The sequence below is a fragment of the Seriola lalandi genome, unplaced genomic scaffold, assembly GCF_002814215.2.
Source record: "Seriola lalandi dorsalis isolate HSWRI2012SDOR001 ecotype SW California unplaced genomic scaffold, Sedor1 jcf7180002054682, whole genome shotgun sequence".
Taxonomy (NCBI): domain Eukaryota; kingdom Metazoa; phylum Chordata; class Actinopteri; order Carangiformes; family Carangidae; genus Seriola; species Seriola lalandi.
The window spans coordinates 518,327-540,646 of record NW_019525235.1 but is presented as its reverse complement, the minus strand read 5'-3'; the positions used below and the strand labels follow the sequence as shown (position 1 = coordinate 540,646).

Below are 22,320 nucleotides of genomic sequence, written 5' to 3'. Positions count from 1 at the left end.
AAACGGTTTCAGCGGGTGAGTTGGACGCAGAGGAAACGGTGGAGCTGTTACCGTCCAGGACGTCCTGTAAAGTTTACACATGAGCTGAAAACAAAGTTGACGTTCCTTCATTTTAGCACATTTATTTTCACGTCAGTATGCGATAGATTTACTTTTTAACATTAGTGGAGCAGCGAGCATCGGATTTCTTTTTCAGAAACTTGGATATCAAAGGTAAATATTCAAAGGCAACATTAGCGTTAACTAGCTAACATCGTAGCGACAGCCTTTTAATTGCAGACCAATTTAAAACGTCATATCCAACTCAGTTAAGTAAACTTACTGTGTCTACCAGTAACTGTCACTGTCTTAGGAATTGGAATTATTTGAGTTTTAATGCTCGTTGGTCTCTTTTTGGGTGTTTTGATGTTAGCTAGCTAAGCTAACTTGTTGCCTGGGTAACGTTACGTTACTTATCCACGTTTATATTATAAAACGCTCAGGTCTGTGTTAGGGTGCTGTTAATGTGCTCTGTTTTTGCTGTAACGCGATGTGTCAGAGCTGAAGACAGCTGTGTTACTGTCGACCACACTGTTTTCAAATAGCTAACACACTAATACATCCGCGAAAACAGAAGACATTACGCATGCACCGACTTCACATACAAAGACAAGAACAGTGCAAAATGGATCTGTCAACGCGAGACTGAAAAACAAACAGAAACCAGAAAAACCTAGACTGATAAATGACTGCTTCAAATGTGCAGTTTCACATATTTGTCAATGTACTCTATTAGTTTGTGTATTGACATTATGAAGAGGCAGCATTTCCCCAGAATTGGCAGTGACTTGAAATGACATTTTAATTGTTTAGTAAGGTTTCTTGTCTGTGTCACTGATAACCTAGATAGTTAACCTTGCAACACTGTTAACCCTTGAATGAGCTGTAGGTGTGTGCCTTATATTTCAGGATCCCTTTTCGAGCAGAAGTGACTAAATAGACTGTGATATTACATTCAGATATTTACAGTGTAGCTTTTATGGTAGATAAAGTTATAGTTTTTTTTTGTAACGTTAATGGTGGGTGTTTAGTTGGTTTAAAACAGGTGTGTTCAAATAGTCATACTGAAAGGGCGAAAGAGACTGCCAAAATTGTTCATACGTTAATGTTCTCTAGATGAAGCTCCAAATTTGTCCCAACTTGTCTTGATTTTAATTGCTCAATCTTTCCCCCAGGCCATCACCATGAACTCTGTACTATCATCTGTACGTTCCCTCGTGCAAATGTTTGATGGCAAGACACAAGAATTCATCAGTGACATTGATAATGTCCACATGGTTTGGCTTGAGGAGATCCAACAAGAAGCCAACCGCATGTTCTCAAGGTACGCTTGAAGTAATGTCCTAAAATTCATTTGAATAAATTGTTAGGTCTCTTGTTTGTTTTTTTTCACAGGTTTCCATCTTTAGAAATATTTCATTCTGGGTAGTTCTACTCAATAATTGTTTTGAAGGTTTTACTAATAAAGCTGTTTTGTTTTATTTCAGAGATTTTAATGCGGAACCAGAATTAATGCCAAAAACACCATCACAGAAAAAGAATAGTCGCAGGAAGCGTGTATCTTTGGGGCGTCAGGAAGACAACCAAGCAAAGAGAAGGTTTGTTGCTTTCATTTCACAACAGTAAGGTCTAAATTATCACATTTCTTTAAACCTGAATTTTAAGCATGTTGTGCCTTTGTAACTCTTAGTAAATATTCCTTGCCTTCCCAGGTTTTCAAAGGGAAAGCGCAGTAACCTTCGTGGCTCATCTGTCAAATCACTGAACTTCATTGCTGAAGAAGAATCTATTCCTGAAGCTTCCACCTCTCAAGACAGTACCACTACACAGCCTAAACGCAACACCCGTAAAAACAAACAAACAAAGCCAGAGGTGGCAGAGGATGTGAGCCATTCACCTCACAGCAGCTGTAAAACGGAAGAGGTGCAGAACAAGAAACCAGAGCTGGTAGAGGAAGAAGAGGTGGACAAAAATACCAAGGGGAACAATGCAGAAGTCGAGCCTGATGACTTACCTAGCACTGCCCCATCTCCACCCAAGAAACCCTTACCTGAGGTTGTCGTCAACATTTCCTCATCAGACCGCTTGTCTGCTGAGTTTGCTAAAAAGCAGGAGCCATCTCCTGGCCGTACAGCTGCTAAGATTGCAATAGCTGGAGCTGCGCAAAGCTCACGGCGGAGCTCTGTGCGGTGCTCCCTGAAGTTACGTCACTCACTGGCTGGTCTGCGACACAGTATGACACAGGAGTCTGTTCGCCGCGCATCCCGTCGTTCCATGCTTAAGAGGAAGGCGGTGCGCACGGGCAACTCCACATGTAGCAGTAACATTAGTGGTGAGAGATGAGCTATATGTAGCTTATAAATACATAAAATGCAGAACATTTGCAAATTCTTTAATACTTTGATTCTTATTAAGCTATGTTTTATATCATGTAATGTCTTTTCTGTTTGTAGTGGACTCTTGCATGGACTCTACGGAGGAAGAGGATAAGGAAGTGTGAGTAATAAAATTTTTATTTGCGTGGATGCATACATTGTCGACTTTGCATCTAGAATTTAAGCTATTTGTAACAGTAACTGGTAAATTTGTCTTCATAACCTACTTTTAGCTACATGTGACTGGTCATGAATTCAAAAGTTCTTTTTTAAATATGAATGTATTCACTGCTATAGCATGCCAGAAGCTGTAACTTCAGACACAGAGGATAATGCTGCAGCAGAGGAATCTCAGGAAACTCCAAAGGTATAAATGTTTTTGTCTGTTAAGCGTCTAACTGAAATTGAATTCATCCAACACTTACTGATCAGCTGATATTTAATATTATTTATATCAATCAAATGCTTACCTAGATTAACCAGAGTATACATCCATCTGTTGGGCGTATTACTCGTTCTGTGGCTGCAAACTCTCCCACGCTGGCACCCCCATCGTTGTTTATTGCTGAGCAGAAAATGAGCACTCCCAACAAGAGAACAGGTATGAAAAATCAACACGTTTTAATTAGATCTTGTTTAGTTAGATTTTAGTTAATATTTCTTGTTGAATATAAAAATGTATTGGTATCTGAAAGTTGTAACAAATGTAACATGTATGTGCTAAATACATGTTTGCATTTGTGTTTCAGTTGTCACTGAGAAGCAACAGACTTCCCAGTCAAGTCGGAGGTGAGTTGTGGGTGTGTGCTGGGTATCATTTGATGGGCTGTTGTCCTGTCTTTACATATTGTCAGGATTTAGCTGTTTTTTTTTTTTTCTTCTTTTTTTTTTTTTAAACAAAAACATTTTCTGTGTCTCCAGGTCAAGTCGAAGCACTAAACGTAAAGCACCAGATACTGTAGAGGAAAGTCCCACAAAGAGGTTCTCTCCTCCCAAGAAAAGCCAAAGTGTAAGATGCAAAAATCTCCCTGAGTGTTAATGTTGTAAAATGGAAATATGAAATGTGTATGAAAAAGGATGGATGAATTTTTTAATCAAATAGTAATGCTTTGGAATTTCCTCTTCTTTGTTTTTTGATAAACAGGCAATCAGGCCCAACATGAGATCTTTTCTCCACACTGTGCAGAAGAATCAGATGCTGATGATGACTCCAAACTCCCTCGGCCGCACAGCTGTTATCAAGTCCTTTATTAAACACACCACTCCGATGAGGGGTGATTCTAAGGTAAGTCAAACATTTAACTCGTAGCAAAGCAACAACATTGTCACTTTCCAAAGCTACCTTTATAGTAAAACTGTATCTTTCACCTCCGTTTGTATTGTAGGTTTTTGAATTTGAGCTCTCATTATTAGTGCTGTTTAGAGCAGAAAATACTTATTAACTGGCCAAAAACAGATGTGGTGTTATAGTGAATGTAAAGTAAATAGGATTGTGTCCAAACCATAATCTTATGTAGCTTTTTAGAACATTTTGTAGCTTGCAACAGCACAAATAAACATGGAGAAATGTCACAATTAAATTTGATATTGTTGCAGTTGATAAAGTGTGTATTCTTAAATTTAGAAAACGTTATCACTCGCTTTTGTTGCGCTGTCAAACTATGTGGTCCTCTTATTTGGATTTTTTTTTCCTCCTCTCCTCAGTTGAGTGTTGGTATAGTGGTAAGTGAATTTTGAAGAACTTTGTGGGCGTTTGATGGTGTCTAATATCCCATTATGCAATTTGATTAAATGTCTCCTCATTTAGAACTTAACTTTAGAAGAGCCCCTTTCCCACGTTTATATTTCAACCTAAATCGTCAGGCATTTTGTTTCCATCAGAGCTGAAATTAAGGCTGTCGCATCTTCATTGCTCAAGATTTAGAGAGATTTCTATTAGATATGGTCTCTAGTGAGAACAGAAGCTGCAACATTCCTGGATAAATAATTCAAAAGGGTTAGGGTTAAATGTTGTTTAGAATTAGGCCCTATACTACACCTCATGTATTTTAGAGAGACATGCGCGTAAGCAACCGAAACTTACTCACAATAATTGAGCCCTGCAATTTTGCAGGGTCCTTGTGTGAAAGGGGCTACTGGATATACATTTTAACAACACCCCCAAGCTGTACTTTTTAGTTGGTTGTGTCTCTGATTTCACAGGTCACTAATACTCATACTTTGCAAGCCTTTATAATCTAACAACCCTTCAAACCACCTAAAAAGCTTCGGTAACCTCACTGTTTGCTGACTGTGACACTCTTGACGCTCCTGGTGGTGTTTGGACACTGTTGTGGTGATGCACTGGGTGATTCTCTGTTGGTTTGCTTCATTTTGTGTTTTGTTAGATGAACTATTGTTACAGAAGATATAGGTACAAAATTAGTTGTGCTTGACTGTGCAACAAAGCTTGTTTAAAGCGATACAAGATCTATCTCTGGAGTTTTATTCACCACTGAGAGCTGTAGGCAGTTGGTTACGTGGTTAACTTTCTGTACATACTTAAGGGTATCTGCAGGTCTTAAAAAGCATTAAATTCAGTTCCCTTAGAAAATCTAAAAACTTTGATTAATAAATTAATGATTTATTTTCAATTGGTTAATCTGTCAATCAATTTTCTGTGGCTCATCTGGATCCAGGCATGGATGTATTATGAAGCAACAAGCCCCTGGGCATAAACAAGTAACAAGCCCCCCCACCCCACCTATACTCCCAGACTGAGAGAAACACAAAACGACTACTTTTTGCGTCTCTAGTTTTGCCTGTCTTTGTCATCTTTTTAATTGAGTTCTGTGACTTTAAAGTAAGAAATGTTAAGTCGCCTCATACGGCACCTCTAGTTCAGGGGCCATCTGACCCCTCTCGCTACACTCACAAGTATGCGTTGGAGACTTCACTGGAGATGCTTTTTGTTCACATTGAATCGAGTGACATCATGCGTTTCCAAACTGTGTTGTGGTTCCTTTGTGAGAAAAGTTCAGCCTTGCAAGCAGCAGCTCAAGCACTAGCCAATCAAATCACATTTATGCAGGTCCAGCCTGGCATTCAAGGTCAAAATGGAGGTTGAGAGGTTGAGAGGTTGAGAGGTTGATTATTGCGGTTATTGTGGTTGGGGATTACAGACTGTTTAGTTATCCATACATTCATTATATTAACGGGAATTATTGTTACATTTGGTAATGACCTGAAATGTGATTTGTTGAACTCTGGAGGGACCCTGTATTTGCTGAAACTGTCTGCACAGACGTTCAGAGACCAATAATCACAGGACAGAGGACAGGATGTCTCCCTGATATCATGTGTCCCTGCTGTTTGATAATATCAACTTGAACATAAACTTGACTTGACTTATTCTCAGAGGTGATCTTTTGGATTATTTTGATATTTGCCACCTATTACAGTCTGTTTTTAATTAAGTGTAGAAGGTGATTTCTGAAAGCAACATTTCCTAAATTCTTTTTATCTTATTCTGTCATTGCTTTCTGTCTTGTCAGTCAAAAGAGCGTCACAAACTGGAAGCACTCAAAAAGAAGCAGGAGCAGGAGGAGGAAAGGATGAAGAAAATGGAGGAGGACAAGAAAAGGAAACAGGAGGAACTTAAAAGGTTAATGATCAGTGTCTTTCAGAGTCAATACACTATGACTGGACAGTTTAGTGATTCAAGTCATCTTTTTTTTTTATTATTATAACTATCACATTTATTTATAACACATAACTTTTAAATTTTGTTTTCTAGGAAGAGGGATGAGAGGCTAAGAAGGGTGTTTGAAGCCAAAGTAAAAGAAGAACAGAGGGAGGAAGAAAAGAAAAAGAAGATCGAGCAGAAAATGGCTCAGATTGATGAAAAAAATGACAAGGTATGCAACAAAGTTGGTGATTGAATTTGTATGTTCACCTCAAAACAGCATGATGTCTCATCTTTGATATTGTGCCTCTTAATGCAGCGTCAGGCAGAGGAGAAGGCCAAGAAGAAGGTGGCCATAAAACGTCAAGAGGAGCTGGAGCAAAAGAAGAAGTTGGAAGAAGAGGCTAAGAGGAAGAAGGTTCAGCAAGCAGTGAGATGATGATATTATTTATTTAGTCATATCTGCGCTTCGTTTGGTCTGTGTGTTTGATGTAGCCATACCGACGGATGAGTAGTTTTTACACACTTGTTGTATGTTTTAGTGTCTTTAACGCCTATCTCTGGATTTTTTTTCAATATACAGTATGTATGTATGCAAAGTACAAATTGTTCATCGCTTGTCATGTCTGCCACATGACAAGGTTTTTTTTTGTTTGTTTTTTTTTTTAAACTTAATTTCTTTTGCCATTATACATTGCAATCAGGCTTTTTCTTATGCTTTTTGTGTATGTTAAAACTTAAGGAGGAAGAGAAGCGGCAGCAGGAGGCCAAGAAGAAGGCTGAGGAGGAGGAACAGCGAGCTCGTAAGCAGGCTGAGACTCGCAAAGCACAGGAGCTGAAGAGGGAGCAGGAGCGAGAGAGGGAGAGGGAGCTGGAAAAAGAACGACAAGCTGCTGCTGAAAGGTAATCTATTAGTGCTACTTTATAAAGTGAGTAGCCTCATTACCTTTTGAGAACGAGAAAGGTGTATTAAACTGAAATTTGCACAGGTGAAGATGAGACTCCAGAGCTTGTTTTTCTGACTTCTTGCCTTTTTTTTTTTCTTCCAGGGAGCGAGTGGAAAAAGAAAAAGCTCTTGCTCTGCAGCGTGAACTGGAGAGAGCAGCGAGAGAGAAAGAGAGGAGAGAACTGGAGCAGAAAAGAAAACTGGTAAGAAATTTAAATTTGGAACCAAAATGTCTTTAACATGTTTCTGAAGTGTGATGTTTGATCAGTCCAAAATTAAATTTTATAAGTTTTATAGTACACGCACGGGAGATGGCACATAACAAGCCTAAGCAGTCACATGGTCAAAAGAAGCCACTCAAATAAGTAAAACTGTGCTGACAGGCAAATATCTTACCCTACACTTATATGGCTGAGACTGGTGATCTTTATTTGATTTCACCATTAGAATCCGTAGTAACTGAGTGAAGTTATCAAGAGACTGTATGTTGATGCAAACACCTGAACTCAGATTACTCTCTCAGGTATATTGCTCAGGTGCTCAGCTGTCTGGTTGTTCATGTGCTTTTTGTTCCAGCAGGAGGAGCAGCAGAGGTTAGCTGCAGAGGAGAAAGCTGCTAAAGAGAGGGAAGCTGCTAAGCAGAGAGAGGCTGCTGCGAAACAGGCTGCTAAGACACAAGTAAACCAGCAAGGGAAAAATATACTTAGTTTAGCTAAACTAGCACAGCAAAACATTAGCAACAGTTGACATAAAGGTTAACTATTCTCAATATAAAGGATCTGTTGGTTTCATCTAATTGATGATGTAATAACTAAATGTACTGTTTATTTTTTTCTGCCCTCTGTAATGAAGGCTGCTGCTGGGCTGAACGTCACTATGGATATCGAGGTAAGACCATTTTCACTGTAAACATGAGATACATTTTAAAAAAAAAAACGTTCTGCGTCTGTGCATGTAAGGCAAGAAAAAGATTGCGTTTGGTTGTAATTGTTTTTTATTGAAGCTATTATTTCACATGAATCATTTGCCTGAATGTTGAAAAGTCTCTACTGGTTTGTTATGCCGTGGTGGAAACATTTACAACTTTTGTCCTTATCCTTTTCAGAACTCTGTGATGAGTACACCGGTTGGAAAAGGTGGTGGCCTGAATGTGACTGTGGATATCGAGGTAAAATTTTAATTACGTACAAGTATTTCATGGATTTCTGTCTTAAAATGTGAGCGAACTAATTTCTCATCATTCATAATCTCAAGATCCGTAATGTGTGTTTTATCCTCCTCTGCAGCAATCACCGCAGTCATACTCCATCACTCCAAAGGGCGGCAACAAACCTCTGGTTATGTCCAAAAGTGCAGAGGATTACGGAATGGACCAAAACAGTGACGACTCTACTGATGATGAGTCTGCCCCGAGGAAACCGATTCCGTCCTGGGCAGAGGGTATGTGTGAATGATCAGGCTCAGACGTCCAAACTGCTGCAGTAGTGTTGTACATTGATGCAGTTTAGTGATTAATGTTTCATAACAAACAAGGTTGAAAGCGACTGTTAGGGATGGGAATTTCTAAGATTTTATTGATATCAATGCCATTATCGATTCTGCTTATTGATCCGATTCTTTATTGATTCCTGTGGATTTTCTGTGTAGAAAAAAGTAGGTCTATACAGGTTTTCAGTGTCAACAACACAAGTTCTATTATGAGTCCCTGAACACTGAACAAGATAGATAACAGCTCTGTAGTTGTTCAATCTCTCGAGGTGGGGGGTGCTGTCTGCGTCTTTAGGTCTGCCTTGTATTAATTTACTAAAAAAGAAAAAAACAAACGACTGATGGGAGCCAGCTCCCATCGTTCACTTAAAAGAGCCAGCTCGTTCGCAACCGACCCATCACTAATACGTACCTTCACTGCTCTGCTGAGACTGGGAAACACTCGTTGACCGGCGGCGTAGAGCGTCAAAAACATGGCACTCCTGATATTTAATGCCCTGCTGCGTCTACAGATGTTCCAGCATGTTGCTGTTGTTTCCACCCTTTGTTTGAAATCTTACTGCCACAGACATTGCACGTTGCGCTGTTATCGTCATTTTGTGTGAAATTAAGCCACACTCCCTCGACTCCATCGTTGTCGCTCACGCTGACTGCCTCTGTTTGTAACTAGCATGTCTACTGTGTAGCATTTCTCCACTGTGTGGCAGACTGTCCTGGATGCTATCAGAGTTTAGGCTAATGTTGGCTTTTATTGAATTTGGGGAAGTTATACTCGTGCTAGTGTTAATGTTTGCCAAACAGATCAGGTAGTGTTCATATCCTCAAAATCCTTTCCTCTGGTAATGTTCAAACTGAAAACATATTGCTTTAAAATACAAACAAGTATGTAAGCCAAGAGGCCAAACAGGGTTATGTTAGAGTGACTAACTCTGTTCTGCATAACAAGAACAGCATGTTTTTATGTCCACAACCTTTGCATGGAACATCAACTGGTGAACATACACCTGGAACATGCAGCTCTAGCCTCTTTAGCATTATGTCATGTATGTAGCCATTAAGTGCATATTAACAATCTTTTTCCAAGATTTCGTTTCATTATGAGTCAGCTGGAAAAATTACAGACAGTCAGAGGCCTGCAACAGTTGTCAATTTAGCCAAAAATGCCTGTTACCTTTTTTTTTTAATATAATATACAGACCTGTTGGTTGTAAGTTATATGACTGCAGTCTCGGGTTGTGTAGTCTTAAGTCAAAACATTGTTTATATTTTTTCTTCCTCCCAGGTCCCAACCTGCAGCAGATCATCATGAAGCAGTACTTCAACCCTCCTGATTTAGACTCTTTCTTTGGAACGATTGAACCACCAAAACTGGAAAACATATTTTACAAGAGCAAGCCTCGCTATTTTAAACGCACCAGCTCTGCTGTGTGGCACTCACCTCCAATTGGAACCAAGTAATGTCTGTACACGGATACAGATATACACTGCTGTATATAGTTTAATTTTTTTGCTTTAAAACCTGTTTCCAATAAAGTAAAGTTTTTTTCTGAATGATTATTTCCACTATTAAATTTGTTTAAAGGTTTTAGGCACCAACATTTTAGAAATATTGTTACTAGTATGTAAAATATCATGGATTTAAGTGATGCATGTGTGATGAAACTGATGCTTGACTTGTACTTGAAAATTAGTCTGTATTATAACCCAGTGGGATATTTGAAAGTTTTTGCCAATTTACCAGTAAAAACTTTCATTTGTATGTGTGTTGACTGTAAATGATAGAATTCCCATGTTTGGGATTTATCAAGTGCATTAAAATGGTTGGTTGCACCAAATATTGTGCAAGTTGCAGCTTTTGAATGCCTCGATAATACATGATCCCCAAGAGAAATGTATATTTTTCATAGGCTGAGGTGTGCCCGTAACCAGTTGGAACTGCAGCTGAAAATGTTTTCCCTGCACACTTTTAGTTATCAGCTATTTTAGCTGATCAGACATCTGCTCAGGTTTAAGGTTAGTGGAGGTATAAGTGTTATTTGTCCCACCAGGTCATAACAAGTTAGGCAAAGAGATGTCAATCAAACACAGACCTGCACAGTCTGAAATCATTCCCAAATAAGATACAATATGTAAATATATATACCATGAGTGTGCAGGACCTTTAAATAAAAATCAAAGTATTTTATTTCAACCAGTTTATGTTTATAAAGGACCTTTAAGAAGACACCACCCATCTTTAGATCCTAGTAGATATTTCTTTTTACAGCAAAGGACATCACTGCTTTAGTTGTTTACATACATTTTAATTTAATGTAGCTGATGCTTAAAAGATATAATGTGATAGCGTATTATTACCATTTAAATTTTGATTTGCATGCTTAAATCCACTGTTCACATGGGCATTTAAGAAGTTTTTTGTAATTATCCCACCCCTTTAACTGCTGACAGTGTTGCCAGATCGCAAGGTTTTCCGCCCATTTTAGTTAGTTATTCTTAAATGGTCGGGTATAATTTGGGCTGCTCTCTTGTACCATTAGGGCATTATATTCCAAATATTTTCAAACAGTAAGGGAGGAGCTGCCGGGGAGTCAAAGATACTGTGTGAGGTGAAAGGGACAGGTGCATGCAGGTGTCCTAAAGAAGAGGACTACGCCTCCTCTCAGAATCTGGGGTTATGGTGCAGAACGTCCGCTTAAAATTAAGAAAGAAAACTGCTGAATTTGCATGAGAACCACCACGTCTTCAATGTGAAAGCAATTTATTGATGGTTGTCACTACATACAATTGTACATAGCAACAGGAACTGTTAATAGCGAATTTGGCACACTTGTTTGTTTGTTTTTTTGTATTTTATTTATTTATTTATTTTTTACAAAATGTTAACAAATATTGATTAAAAACGGGTCTCAATTTGTATATTTCCTGTTCCCTGTAAAATTTATTGACTTTAATGTTAATATCGTTTAATGTAACATCATCCTAACGACTTTGTTGTAGCAAAATTAGGTAGTTTGTAGACTTTGCGTTGGCTACTTTTTGTCTGTCAAATCTGGCAACACTGACTGCGCTAACGTAGAAAGAGCGGAGGGAGCGACCTAACGTTTCATACAGACCGGTAACGTGAGCTGCTCTGCAGAATAACTTCTGTGGCTGGAAATTTAAGGTCGGAAATATTGCACTGCTACACAACTACTCACGTCTGCGAGAAGTCCCAGATCGACAAACCAGGTATGTTTGTGTCACAGCTCGATGCTCATTTATGCTGTAAGTTGTTAGCCTACCTGTCGTGTTGTCTGTCGGATTAATGAATTCATGGTTGCTAACTGTGTTTGGCAACGTTATTCAGATCTGGTAACGTAACTTGTAGCTGTCGTCAGTTAGCTGCCCGGTGTGGTAGAATAACATGTGATCGATAAAGTCAGCATTATCGCCACAGTCAAGGAAACTTTTCCCTTTTTAGTTTTGTGTTGAAGTTAGCAACCATGTTAGCAAGCCTTGCTATCAGCCCACCTTGACCCAACGTCTCTTTACATAAGCAGGTAAACAGTCTGTGCCTCATACCATCCACAGTTTTGTGAACATAGTTATTAGCTGCGACTCGAAGACAAAAGCTGTTAAGCCAGTTTGAAAGTGGCTTTGACCGATAGTGTCTCACTTAAACACACACGTTTTATCATTTTTTCATGTAGTTAAATTGTGAGGTGAAGGTCAGTTTGTCTGAATCAATATGAATGCAGGTGTCCCCTCAAAGGGTCAGCGTACCCAATCAGGATACTCGGGAGTCACTTCCTTTGGGCATTTTCTTTGTTAGAAAGAAGTTATTTTACTGAAAACTGTTCACAGTGAGGTGGATTGCCCGGAGAAATTGCTGCATGTAAACTAAATGGTTAAATGTAAAGTGTTTTGATTTTCCATTCACTGTTTTGGGGTCAAGGCAGAAATCTCAAGGGCAGATATCTTAAAACGTGCAAGTAAAACCCAACATGAGCTGCATGGATAGATACAACTAGAATAAGTGAGGAAAACCCGTTTGCCCATCTGAATGGTGAATAGCAGTTACTTGAATGGTGTGCATGCTTTCATGAAGTCTTTATGGAAATCCACTGATTCTGTTTAGCAAGCTCTTCAGTGAAGTGTAGTGAGAAGAATGATGAGTCTGGTGATGTTGGCAGGGATGGTGGAGGGGTAAAGTATCATCAGCCAGTGTCAGCTGTGCTCCAAAGTGCTTTTGTCTTTTGGCGGTGGTTCGTGATGCAACATATACTGCATCAGCTGAGTTCAAGTATCCGTCCAGGTCTTTTATTAGCAGTTGTCTGAAAGGTCTTTGCTTGTTGTACTTTTAAAATGTGCCTATACAAATATGTACTGCCTTAAATTTGACTAGCAGAAGAGTGTCGTGGAAATTTGTTCACTCACTTATTCTTTGTTATAATCCATACAGAAATGAGTTCGCAAATCCGACAAAACTTCCACCAGGACTGCGAGGCTGCCATTAACAGACAGATAAACCTGGAGCTGTATGCCTCCTATGTTTATCTCTCTATGGTAAGAAACGCTTTCAAGCCAGCAGCTTGATGTGCATCTTCTCTGCTCAGCGCTCATAGCTCACTGCTGCTTGTGATGAAACGAATGCTTTCTCATCTTTCTTTTTGTTCATTTTTAGGCCTACTACTTTGATAGGGATGATAAATCCCTGCCAAATTTTGCAAAGTTCTTTCGCACACAGTCCAAAGAGGAGAATGAACATGCAGAGAAGCTGATGAGTCTGCAGAACAAGAGAGGAGGCAGGATTTTTCTGCAGGACATCAGGGTATGAACTGACGCTTCTTCTACTAAACAATGTTACAGTGTCAAGAATGTCAGTTTTATTAAAAAAAATGTTCACAGCAGGTTGGGTAAAGAAAGGGGCTTTTGTAGATACTTTTTAAATGTTTATTAAATATGGTGCAAGTACCATTTTATGATAAAATGGTTAACTATCAGTTGGTTATTTTAGTGGACTCAGCATATCATGAGTATTGAATTGTGGTGAATTATTTATGTCTGTCTTAGAAACCTGATAGAGATGAGTGGGGGAGTGGCCTGGAGGCTTTGGAGTGTGCCCTGCAGCTGGAGAAAAGCGTAAACCAATCTCTGCTGGACCTGCAAAAAATGGCAACTGATCACAACGATCCTCATGTAAGCAGCAAACTAAGGGCTAATGCACACAGGCTCCGGCTCTGTCACGTCCCAGCTCCTTTTACAGCTGCAGGAAACAATCTGCTGCCATTTTACTCAGCACTATTGGCATTTGACTTAATATTAATTTTAATGATACATTTCATTTGTTTCTTGACACAGCAAAACTTGTTTTTGGTGTTTGTAGTTAGCGAGTGGTTAGGATTATGGTTAGGGTTAAACCGCCCATTCAACCTCAGTTTGTGTGATCAGCTATACTCTGTTGGTTAATATGGCCAAATTCACAATATAGCTGTTTTCGTTTACGTATTTTCTGTCATCGGACAACGACCAGCACTCATTACCAAGCTGCTGGGTTGTAAATAAAAACATTATTTTATCATCACAACATTGTCAGGCAATATCAACAAAGGGGTTAATGACAGCAGCCGTGCTGTGAGAGTGGGTGTACTGACATTTAAAACAAGTGATGGCAGAGAACAGGTTGTCATATTCAGTACTGCCCAAAAGCTGACCTGTTACACATTTAAATAACCTGCAAACCTGTATTCATGCTTGTAAAACACAAGAAATGTCACCAAAACATCTAAAAAAGCTGAAGTCCGCTGGAGAACAAACACTAATGAAACGTTTCTGGTGGAGATTGAAACTGCAATGGAGCCACAGCCGGATGCTGTGCAGGTATTGTATGTTTCTGTGGCGTGAAACATACAATACCTGCCATTTAGAGGATCTGAGAGTCTAATAAGAAGCAACATTTTGTCATTTATTTTCCACAGATGTGTGACTTCATAGAAACACATTTTCTGGATGAGCAGGTGAAATCTATCAAACAGCTCGCTGACTGGATCTCAAACCTGCGTCACATGGGAGCCCCTCAGACTGGCATGGCCGAGTACCTCTTTGACAAACACACCATGGCGGAAGAAGGCAGTTAAACTACAGTGTGACACTGATCATCCTGCTCACCTCTGCATGCAAGCCTGCCCCCAAATCCTGTACATGCACTACATATGTTTGCAAAAGCCATATATAGCTCTCTAAACTGGATTACTCCAGACCTCACTTGATGTTACATTCCAGTTTACAAACTATCATAGATGTGTTTTGTAGAAATAAAAACTGAACAGACCTTTATTTATTGCTTATTATGTGTTCATACTTATATATGTCACTGATCGTGGTATGGTGCTTAAAACAACAATTTAATGTCTGAACTGCAATTTGAAATCAGCTTTTTAAAATATTTTCTTCTCTTTGAGCAGTAAGTGTATGGAGGCTGGACTTTGCCACTAGAACATTTAAAGGCTTTTATAATATCGACACCCTCTTAAAATAATGGCCTAAGTCATTTTTTCAGGTTTTTCAGGAAACACAAAAAACTCAACAAAAGAGTCACACTTTTGACATAGGCCATTATACAACCGGGGGTAGAATTGCATGTTCCCCTCAACTGAGGATTCAGGCGATTTTACCAGAGGTGGCCAGCATCATGAGGGGGTGATTTAGGCAAAAAAAACATTTTTGTCAAAACATGACTTAGGCCATTATTTTAAGAGGGTGTCGATATTATAAAAGCCTTTAAATGTTCTAGTGGCAAAGTCCAGCCTCCATACACCTGTCTCTTATACACATCTTCACTGATCGTGGTATGGTGCCTAAAACAACAATTTAATGTCTGAACTGCAATTTGAAATCAGCTTTTTAAAATATTTTCTTCTCTTTGAGCAGTAAGTGTATGGAGGCTGGACTTTGCCACTAGAACATTTAAAGGCTTTTATAATATGTAAAATCACAATGACATGGAAATGAATTCAATACTTTAAAAGTGGATTTGAAAATAACTTCAAAGCACACTTTTTGTTACTCCATGTATTGTTGTATGTGTCTTATGATATTCCATCCCACTGCTTCCACATTTGTCTCCTGATATTAGCATTTACAGTTTAAGTTTTTCCACTCTTAGCCAGTGTGTCACATAAAAAATAATTTAGGTCTAACCCAACCTGGGGGTTGACTCCTATCAAACCTTTTTATCTTTTTTTTTTTTTGTTGTGAATGCTGGATACTTTTACCTCTCTTGAAATGGCCCTAGAAAGAACAATTGCTCTTTGGTTTAACTGTTAACAATTCCTGTCCACACAAAGGCCATGCCTCTGTTTTTACGAACATTGGGAAGCATTGCTGTAGAATCACTTTATGTACAACATATATCATTCCTGTTACAGACAGCCGCTGCTCTGTGTTTTGGATCCCTAATTTTAAGTCCTGGTACAGTGGTTGCATGTCTTTAAACAGAATGAAATTAAACTAAAGAGCAAAGCAAAAACAAGTAATTTGGATGACACATTAGTAAATAGAATAGTCCATAATTTAAAAACAATATGATTAATAATATAATATAATGAATTTATTGGCCCATTTATTTATAATTTAACTAATTTGTACGTTCTTTTGTGAGTTTCATTTAAATTCATGTTCGATGTCCCTCTTTGTTGTTTTTTTTTTTTTTACTGATACATTCAAAACAAATCACCAAATTGATAATTGACTGAGGTTATGAATTACAGAGGTTAGAAATTAAAGTATTGGTCTCTTTCTTATGTTTGGTGACATCTACTTGTATCACTAACTCTGTGTTAGTGACTCGTGTTCCTTGTGATTTTGCGAGTCATACCAGACTCCCAGTTCATAAAACTAAAATGCAAGGACTTCTACAGTATATAATGTCATCATTGGATCATAGGGTCAGTCGCCATTGTGTTACCTCATTCTGCGACAGTGACTTAAAAGACACTTATTTAAATGAAAATCTTTGAAAATGCCACTTTAAGATGGCACACTTAACCCTCCATATATAGTATATGCACATCGTATTCATGTCAAACTGCCTGTCAGTGAGTGTACCCATGAAATAGAGTGGCTCCTTTAAATGCGCCAGTTGTATGAGGTGAATTGCTCATGTTTTGTGGGTTAACTGCAGGTGGCGACTCAGTAAGGCGACCGTACAGTAATTTCTTTAAATCAATTCTAATGTTATCTGGGCACACTGATGTAGATAAGCAGGTGAAAGCCATACAAATGTTTCCTCAGCTATTTCGTTGTTGGACAGATTGCCTCTCTCTGCAGATGCTTTATATAATGTTTTATGAATATATGTTGGTGTGAATTATACAGTATCCTTGAATAATAAGAAAATAAAGTACTATACAAATTATTTGCAGGTTTAAATTTTTTATTGAAAAAATTCTTGTTAAAATGACAAAAGAAGCATAATGTGATAAGTAATATTTATTAAGAGTACACTGATGGAAACTGCTAAGACTTCTAGAGTTTAAGAATATACACATTTTGGCCTCTTTTCATTTGAGTCTCAGCAGAAACTGTAAAGTATTTATTATTCTTCCTTCACATGTTGACGGTTAAATCTCATAAGGTGCTTTTTGCATTACAAGTAGGTTAATTCTTCTGGAAGAGTTTGTCAGGAAGTAAGAGATTAACTCAGTGTTTGCAACAAATCCTTTTCAATTGTGTGTATGGCTTTAGATGATGTAATGCCTTTCAGATGTAAGATAGGTCAGTACCTGTGTGTGTGTATGTGTGTGTGTGTGTGTGTGTGTGAGAAATATTTTGAATGCCACACGTGGTATAAAAACAGTGTGTCAATCTTGTTCCCTGCCTCCTGCCGCCTTGTTCACCCCACCATCCACCAAGACGCCCAGCAGGTCCCCCTCAGCCAGTGAGATTCCTGAATCATTGGGGGAGTTTTGCTGATTGGTTTCTTGTTGCGATGACGCTGAAGTGGAAACTGTGTTCATGTTACTGCTCAGCCCGCCGTTGGTGCCCCCGTTGCTTGCCCTCATGTTGGCGCTGAAGCTCCCATGGTTACTAAAATTACTGTGACTTGTACCGTTGCAGAGAGTTCCCGTCGTGCCAGCGCCGTTGGTGCTTGTTGCATTAATGCTGCTAGAGCTGCTGTTGGGATTACTGGGATTTGCTGCGGCTGTTCGAGAGGGAGGAGTGAACGAGAACACCCTTTCTCCTCCGCTTCCTGCGGCTCGAGCACTCGGGGGTCCAGGCTGGCTGTCGGCTGAGGGGAGGTTGTCCAAAGTAAGGCGAGGAGGGGGAGGCCGGCGAGACAGCAGGCCGTGTCCTGGTCTGAGTTTAGATATTGGGCAGAGTTCAGGTAGAGGGTCAGGGAAGGAGAAGGTAGGGGCACTCTGCATCTCCCCATCCTCACTCAGCCAGGGGAAAGCAGAGGATGGCGGTGGGGGGACATGGTTTGGGGTGTCAGGAGGCAGCAGCTGTGAGCCCACCGTTGGAGGGGCGAGGGAGCTGCAGCTGCGATCCCATTCATTCTGGGCTCTCCGGGCGGGTCGAGGGCGGGGCACTGCAGGGGGCACGCAGTGGATGGGTGTTTGTGGGCAGCTGTAGAAACCTGGTCTCTCGTACAAGGGCATGGTGGAGAAGGCGTAGTCTGGATCTCGCTCATGGTTCAAAGGCTGGCGAACTTGACCCAGAGTTGATGGAGCCTCTGGGTGCAGGTAAAGAGGGAAGCGACTTAGTGGAGCTCCAGGACGGCGGCGCAGCAGAGAGACCCGGGAGGAGCGAGGAAAGTTAGGGGACTGGACACCAAGAAGACGACCCAGCCCTCCCAGCAGTGGGGTGGAGTAATTGGCTTCTTCATGTTCTTTGATCTGCTCCAGATTGGACTGAAACTCCATCTCCTCCTTAGGAACACTGGTTTAGATCACACAGATGGTCACATGACAGCGTATTTCAGAATTGTGTACCAGGAAATAAAAACATTACTGAACCTGATATCCAGGGCTGAGCCCATGAAGGAGGGTTTGCGGTGTTCGGCACTGGCAGCAGTGTAGGGAGGCTGAGGCTCAGACTCATTCCAGTACATATCCCTCTCAACCAGCGGCAGGCTATCGTACATCTCATCCACAGACAACAAGGACACCTGGGACACGATGAAAATGACAGCAGGTACAACAAGACAGCTGCTGTCTACAGCTGATAAAAAACAACCAACAAACAGTTTAGATCCAAACCTGTAAATTGCGATCAACAAGCCAATTGGTCTCAAAGTCATCATCGTCTTCACCAAAAGGGTTTATGAGTTGCTCGGCCACCTGAGACCATGAAAAGAAAAGGTCAACAATACAGCTCAGGATTTGACAAATTAATCAAATTTCACTGTGACTATATCACACAAACAATCTGATGTTCCTCACCTTCAGCCAACCAACGTAGAAGAAAAACTGCAACAGGGTGAACACAGGCAGGTAGAAGTCCAGATCATGACCCGGGTAACCCTTAGCTGGATCCAAGAACTGACGACCAATCAGACAAGCCAGGAAAAAGCTGTAGACAGCAACTGTCACCACCTAATTAAAAAACATTTGTCAAGTCCAGCAGTGTTTCGCAGCAACCGCAGAAAAAAGATTTACCAAGTCTCTAGAAGAGTTGTTTTATTGCTCTTTTGGTTAAGTTTTTAATTTTGATTAAACCAAGTGAATCACTTCAGGTACCTGATGATTACTTTAAGAACACAATTAAATTTTTTTTTAGTAAAACCAGTAGCCTCATTTTGGCTTAGTGTCACAATCATTGGCAGGGTTGTTTATTTTTCTAACACATAATCATTGTGTAATTATCACTAAATGAAAACTACTAAATCTATTTGTTCTACTGCCACAGTATAAAGCATCAACAAGACCTGAGTATAGACAAGAGGCAGGCTGATCCAGTCATAACCGTACAGCTTCATACACTTTGCCCGTAAACTATTCAACTCCTGAACAGAGAAAAAAGCAGGACATGGAGAAACCATTTTTAAAAAAATGCTTCAAAGACAAGATTTTATCCAAGAGACGACGCTCTGCTGGCCTGCAGACGGATGCACATGAACACCTACAGTGAGAATGGCTGTGAGCGCCACGTCATTGTTGATGCGACCCTCAGTCCGAGCTCTCAGAGCCAGACTGACGAACCACATGCACGGGACCCAGAACTTGTTATGAGGAGAGGGTAAGTCCTCCAGGTGCCTCAGCTCCTCTGATGTCATCAAACCTGAAAGACAAACACGGCGTGGAGATAGAAGCAGCCGAAACAGCATAAACAGAGAAAGCACCACACCAGTGTCTTCATGACTTTAAACAGTGCAAACAGAGCCAGCAGCTCTGGGTGTGGTTGTGTTGTATGTGACAAGACTGGCAGGCCAATGAGCAGTGAGTTTAAGTGGTTTCACCACCACTTCGTACCTGCCTGCACCAGGTGCTCCATGGTGGGGAACCTCTTGTAGACGGCTGTGCTGACAGAGCGGTAGATGAGCACACCAGACAGGTTGGCGTATCTCATCAGAGTTCGGCGGGTCAGCCTGGACGCCTCGTCAGCCCCACGAACATGACCACCCACTAATGCTGCCAGGCGGTCCGGCCAGGGGACATTCTCAAACTGGCCCCACCAACGGGACACGACCAAGGTCACGTAGAAACCTGGTTAAAAATGTCAAAATTGTGGCGTTAGAGGCCGTCTGCAGTGGTGGTTTCCAGGAATTTAGATTTCCTCATGAGTATTGCACATGTTTGGACGATCATTCAGATTTAAATGAGATGGTGGTGCAGTTAAACTATCATCATCAACAAGGTGTAAAACAATCAGCCTCAGACTCACCCAGCACAAAGGACACTGGGATGAGCTCTGCATAGCGGTCACAGTATATGGACAGCCTCTCAAACAGCCTCTTCTGGTCATCATTGAACACAAACCTGGTGAAGGAAACATCTGCTGAGTCCCATCTATGACAACTGAGGAGAGACCTGTGACAAGAACCGGAACCACTCTTTTTCTGCTCTAACGTATGGCAGCATATTATTCCCACCATGATAAAAAAAAAAAAAAAGTATTGTTACCTCATGAGTGGAAAATATTCTTGTTTTAAAAAGGTTCTTTTCATATTGTAACAACATATTTTTCGTGTTATCATGGCATATTCTCATTATAAGAAAATACCTAATTAAACCCTTTTTAAATGTTAACTGTTTCTTAGCATCATTTTGTCTTGTTATATCACAAAATGTTCCAGTTATTACAGTCAACATGTCTCTTTAAAACAATAAAACCTTTCTCACTATAACAACATTCAAACTTCTCTCATTAAAACAAGAAAGTTTTCTCTTTATAACATAAGTTAGTTTGTTGTCGTGAGAAGTAACATCCATATGTTAGAATAAAAAAAAAAAAGGTCCAGTCTTATTCATTTAGTATGTTGTAATAATGAGAAAAATCATTATAATGTGAAATATAATCTTGTTATTGCAGGAAACTGAGCAAATATTTGGTGGTCTGGTGTATCGAACCTGTGATGTAAACAGTTGTTCTCTAAAACTCTAAAACCTCCTTGTTGAGTGAATACATACTGTTAAATAATGTCACAATGAGACCTGATGAATCAGCCCTGGTCTATGTATTGGCCGATACTGACTTATCAAATATTTGAGAACATTACATAGTTTGACCACTAGAGAGCACTGACAGGAGTATTTTTCAACTGGAGAATGTCTTCCTCAGTATGTATGTGTGGCCTTGACAAAGGGAAAAATTAATATCAGAAAAATATCAATATAAGGAATAAAAATCCAGTATGGGTCAGGCTCTCTGCAGAGTGGAGGACATGAACAATGGCAGCTGAAGCTCAGTGTTTTCTCTTGGGCGAGTACCTATAAACAATACTGAAGAAGTAGTAGAGCAGAGTGAAGATGATGAGCTCTCTGTAGAGAAGTTTATAAATGCTGCCTTTCCATCGCAGGAGCAGGTGAAAGAAGGTTCCCAGACCTGCATCAGCAACCCTGCGGGAGTACGTTACTGTCATTGCTGCTCCTGCTGCTGCGCTTCGTTGGCCAACTTGCTGGCTGTCTGTGGCCTGACATAAAGGAAACCAGTGTGATGTTGTTTTCTGTGCTTCGTCGTAGCTCAACGTCAGCGATCAGCCTGGATCTCATAAGGCCAGTGAGGTCTCATATCCTAAATTGTTCAGCAAAACAAAACAGGAAGCTTGGTTGAGATATGTTTATTACTTATTCTATAATCCACATATTTAGTTTATACACTCATATTGCATTGAGATACAGAGAACAGAAAGCCAAGCTAAATCCACTACATTTTATTTTCCATTTTCTACACACTTCATAATTTTCCACATTTCATAGATCTGAAAAAACCCGCTACATCTGAGGAGATGTTTGCAGAGCTACAACAGGCTAATACAATATTTGAGGGTCACAAGAGGTCAAATTTGCCAACTAAAACACAAGACTGTGAAGTTGTGGTTACTCACCACTGAATATGAAAACGTCTGGCCTTTCGCACTCACTGTGGCTCGAGATGTGTGTCGGCAGCGTCTGTGGAGAATGTTGGAGAAAGGAAAGCAGGAAAGAAAAAGAGAGCAAGGGACTCGTACACCTCCGGTCACTTGATGTGTTAATCTGTTTCAGCAACAAAGCTGCATTGTGAGTCCAGGTCCTGTTAATCTGAACAAATCTGAGGACAGCAGAGCACCCACACTGCCACAAATAGGTTGGTTACAGGCATAACTGCTGAGTAGTTGTGTTCAGACTTTT

General features: G+C 40.1%; 3 protein-coding genes across 7 annotated transcripts; 2 read left to right on the top strand and 1 right to left on the bottom strand.

Moving 5' to 3' along the window:
- The first annotated feature begins 15 nt into the window (after nt 1-15).
- On the top strand, nt 16-10,347 carry incenp (inner centromere protein). 5 transcript variants are annotated; one of them, XM_087178286.1, is made up of 21 exons: nt 16-213; nt 1,215-1,363; nt 1,527-1,637; nt 1,752-2,371; nt 2,493-2,535; nt 2,712-2,781; nt 2,889-3,015; nt 3,164-3,203; nt 3,336-3,423; nt 3,559-3,699; nt 4,119-4,136; nt 5,948-6,057; nt 6,190-6,310; nt 6,398-6,496; nt 6,821-6,981; nt 7,128-7,227; nt 7,601-7,702; nt 7,877-7,912; nt 8,130-8,192; nt 8,311-8,464; nt 9,795-10,347. In XM_087178286.1, the coding sequence occupies exons 2-21, from the start codon at nt 1,224-1,226 to the stop codon at nt 9,968-9,970; spliced, it is 2,520 nt and encodes an 839-aa protein (XP_087034412.1). In that variant the 5' UTR covers nt 16-213; nt 1,215-1,223; the 3' UTR covers nt 9,971-10,347. The 5 variants fall into 5 exon arrangements, with proteins under 5 accessions (XP_087034412.1, XP_023278382.1, XP_023278381.1 ...); XM_023422614.2 differs by having other exon boundaries at nt 6,398-6,508; nt 7,604-7,702; XM_023422613.2 differs by having other exon boundaries at nt 17-213; nt 6,398-6,508.
- Nucleotides 10,348-11,593: 1,246 nt separating this feature from the next.
- Nucleotides 11,594-14,827, top strand: fth1b (ferritin, heavy polypeptide 1b). The gene is made up of 5 exons (XM_023422603.2): nt 11,594-11,740; nt 12,954-13,057; nt 13,176-13,322; nt 13,565-13,690; nt 14,470-14,827. The coding sequence occupies exons 2-5, from the start codon at nt 12,956-12,958 to the stop codon at nt 14,626-14,628; spliced, it is 534 nt and encodes a 177-aa protein (XP_023278371.1). The 5' UTR covers nt 11,594-11,740; nt 12,954-12,955; the 3' UTR covers nt 14,629-14,827.
- Nucleotides 14,828-17,138: 2,311 nt separating this feature from the next.
- Nucleotides 17,139-22,255, bottom strand: best1 (bestrophin 1). Its single transcript, XM_023422601.2, has 10 exons — nt 22,038-22,255; nt 21,421-21,724; nt 20,375-20,469; nt 19,963-20,196; nt 19,617-19,771; nt 19,419-19,496; nt 18,934-19,086; nt 18,751-18,831; nt 18,508-18,659; nt 17,139-18,430 (listed from the first exon to the last, which is right to left on the bottom strand). Exons 2-10 carry the CDS (start codon nt 21,570-21,572, stop codon nt 17,353-17,355), a joined length of 2,178 nt encoding a protein of 725 aa, XP_023278369.1. The 5' UTR covers nt 21,573-21,724; nt 22,038-22,255; the 3' UTR covers nt 17,139-17,352.
- Between the last annotated feature and the right edge of the window lie 65 nt (nt 22,256-22,320).

Coding starts and splice junctions, on each gene's coding strand:
- incenp (XM_023422613.2), top strand. CDS start 1,224: ATGAACTCTGTACTATCATCTGTACGTTCCCTCGTGCAAATGTTTGAT. Junction 2,782..2,888: donor AATCTCAGGAAACTCCAAAG/GTATAAATGTTT, acceptor ATGCTTACCTAG/ATTAACCAGAGTATACATCC. Junction 3,204..3,335: donor ACTTCCCAGTCAAGTCGGAG/GTGAGTTGTGGG, acceptor CTGTGTCTCCAG/GTCAAGTCGAAGCACTAAAC.
- fth1b (XM_023422603.2), top strand. CDS start 12,956: ATGAGTTCGCAAATCCGACAAAACTTCCACCAGGACTGCGAGGCTGCC. Junction 13,058..13,175: donor CCTATGTTTATCTCTCTATG/GTAAGAAACGCT, acceptor GTTCATTTTTAG/GCCTACTACTTTGATAGGGA. Junction 13,323..13,564: donor TTTTTCTGCAGGACATCAGG/GTATGAACTGAC, acceptor TGTCTGTCTTAG/AAACCTGATAGAGATGAGTG.
- best1 (XM_023422601.2), bottom strand. CDS start 21,572: ATGACAGTAACGTACTCCCGCAGGGTTGCTGATGCAGGTCTGGGAACC. Junction 20,470..21,420: donor TTCTTCAGTATTGTTTATAG/GTACTCGCCCAA, acceptor TTCCTTCACCAG/GTTTGTGTTCAATGATGACC. Junction 20,197..20,374: donor CCCAGTGTCCTTTGTGCTGG/GTGAGTCTGAGG, acceptor ATTTTTAACCAG/GTTTCTACGTGACCTTGGTC.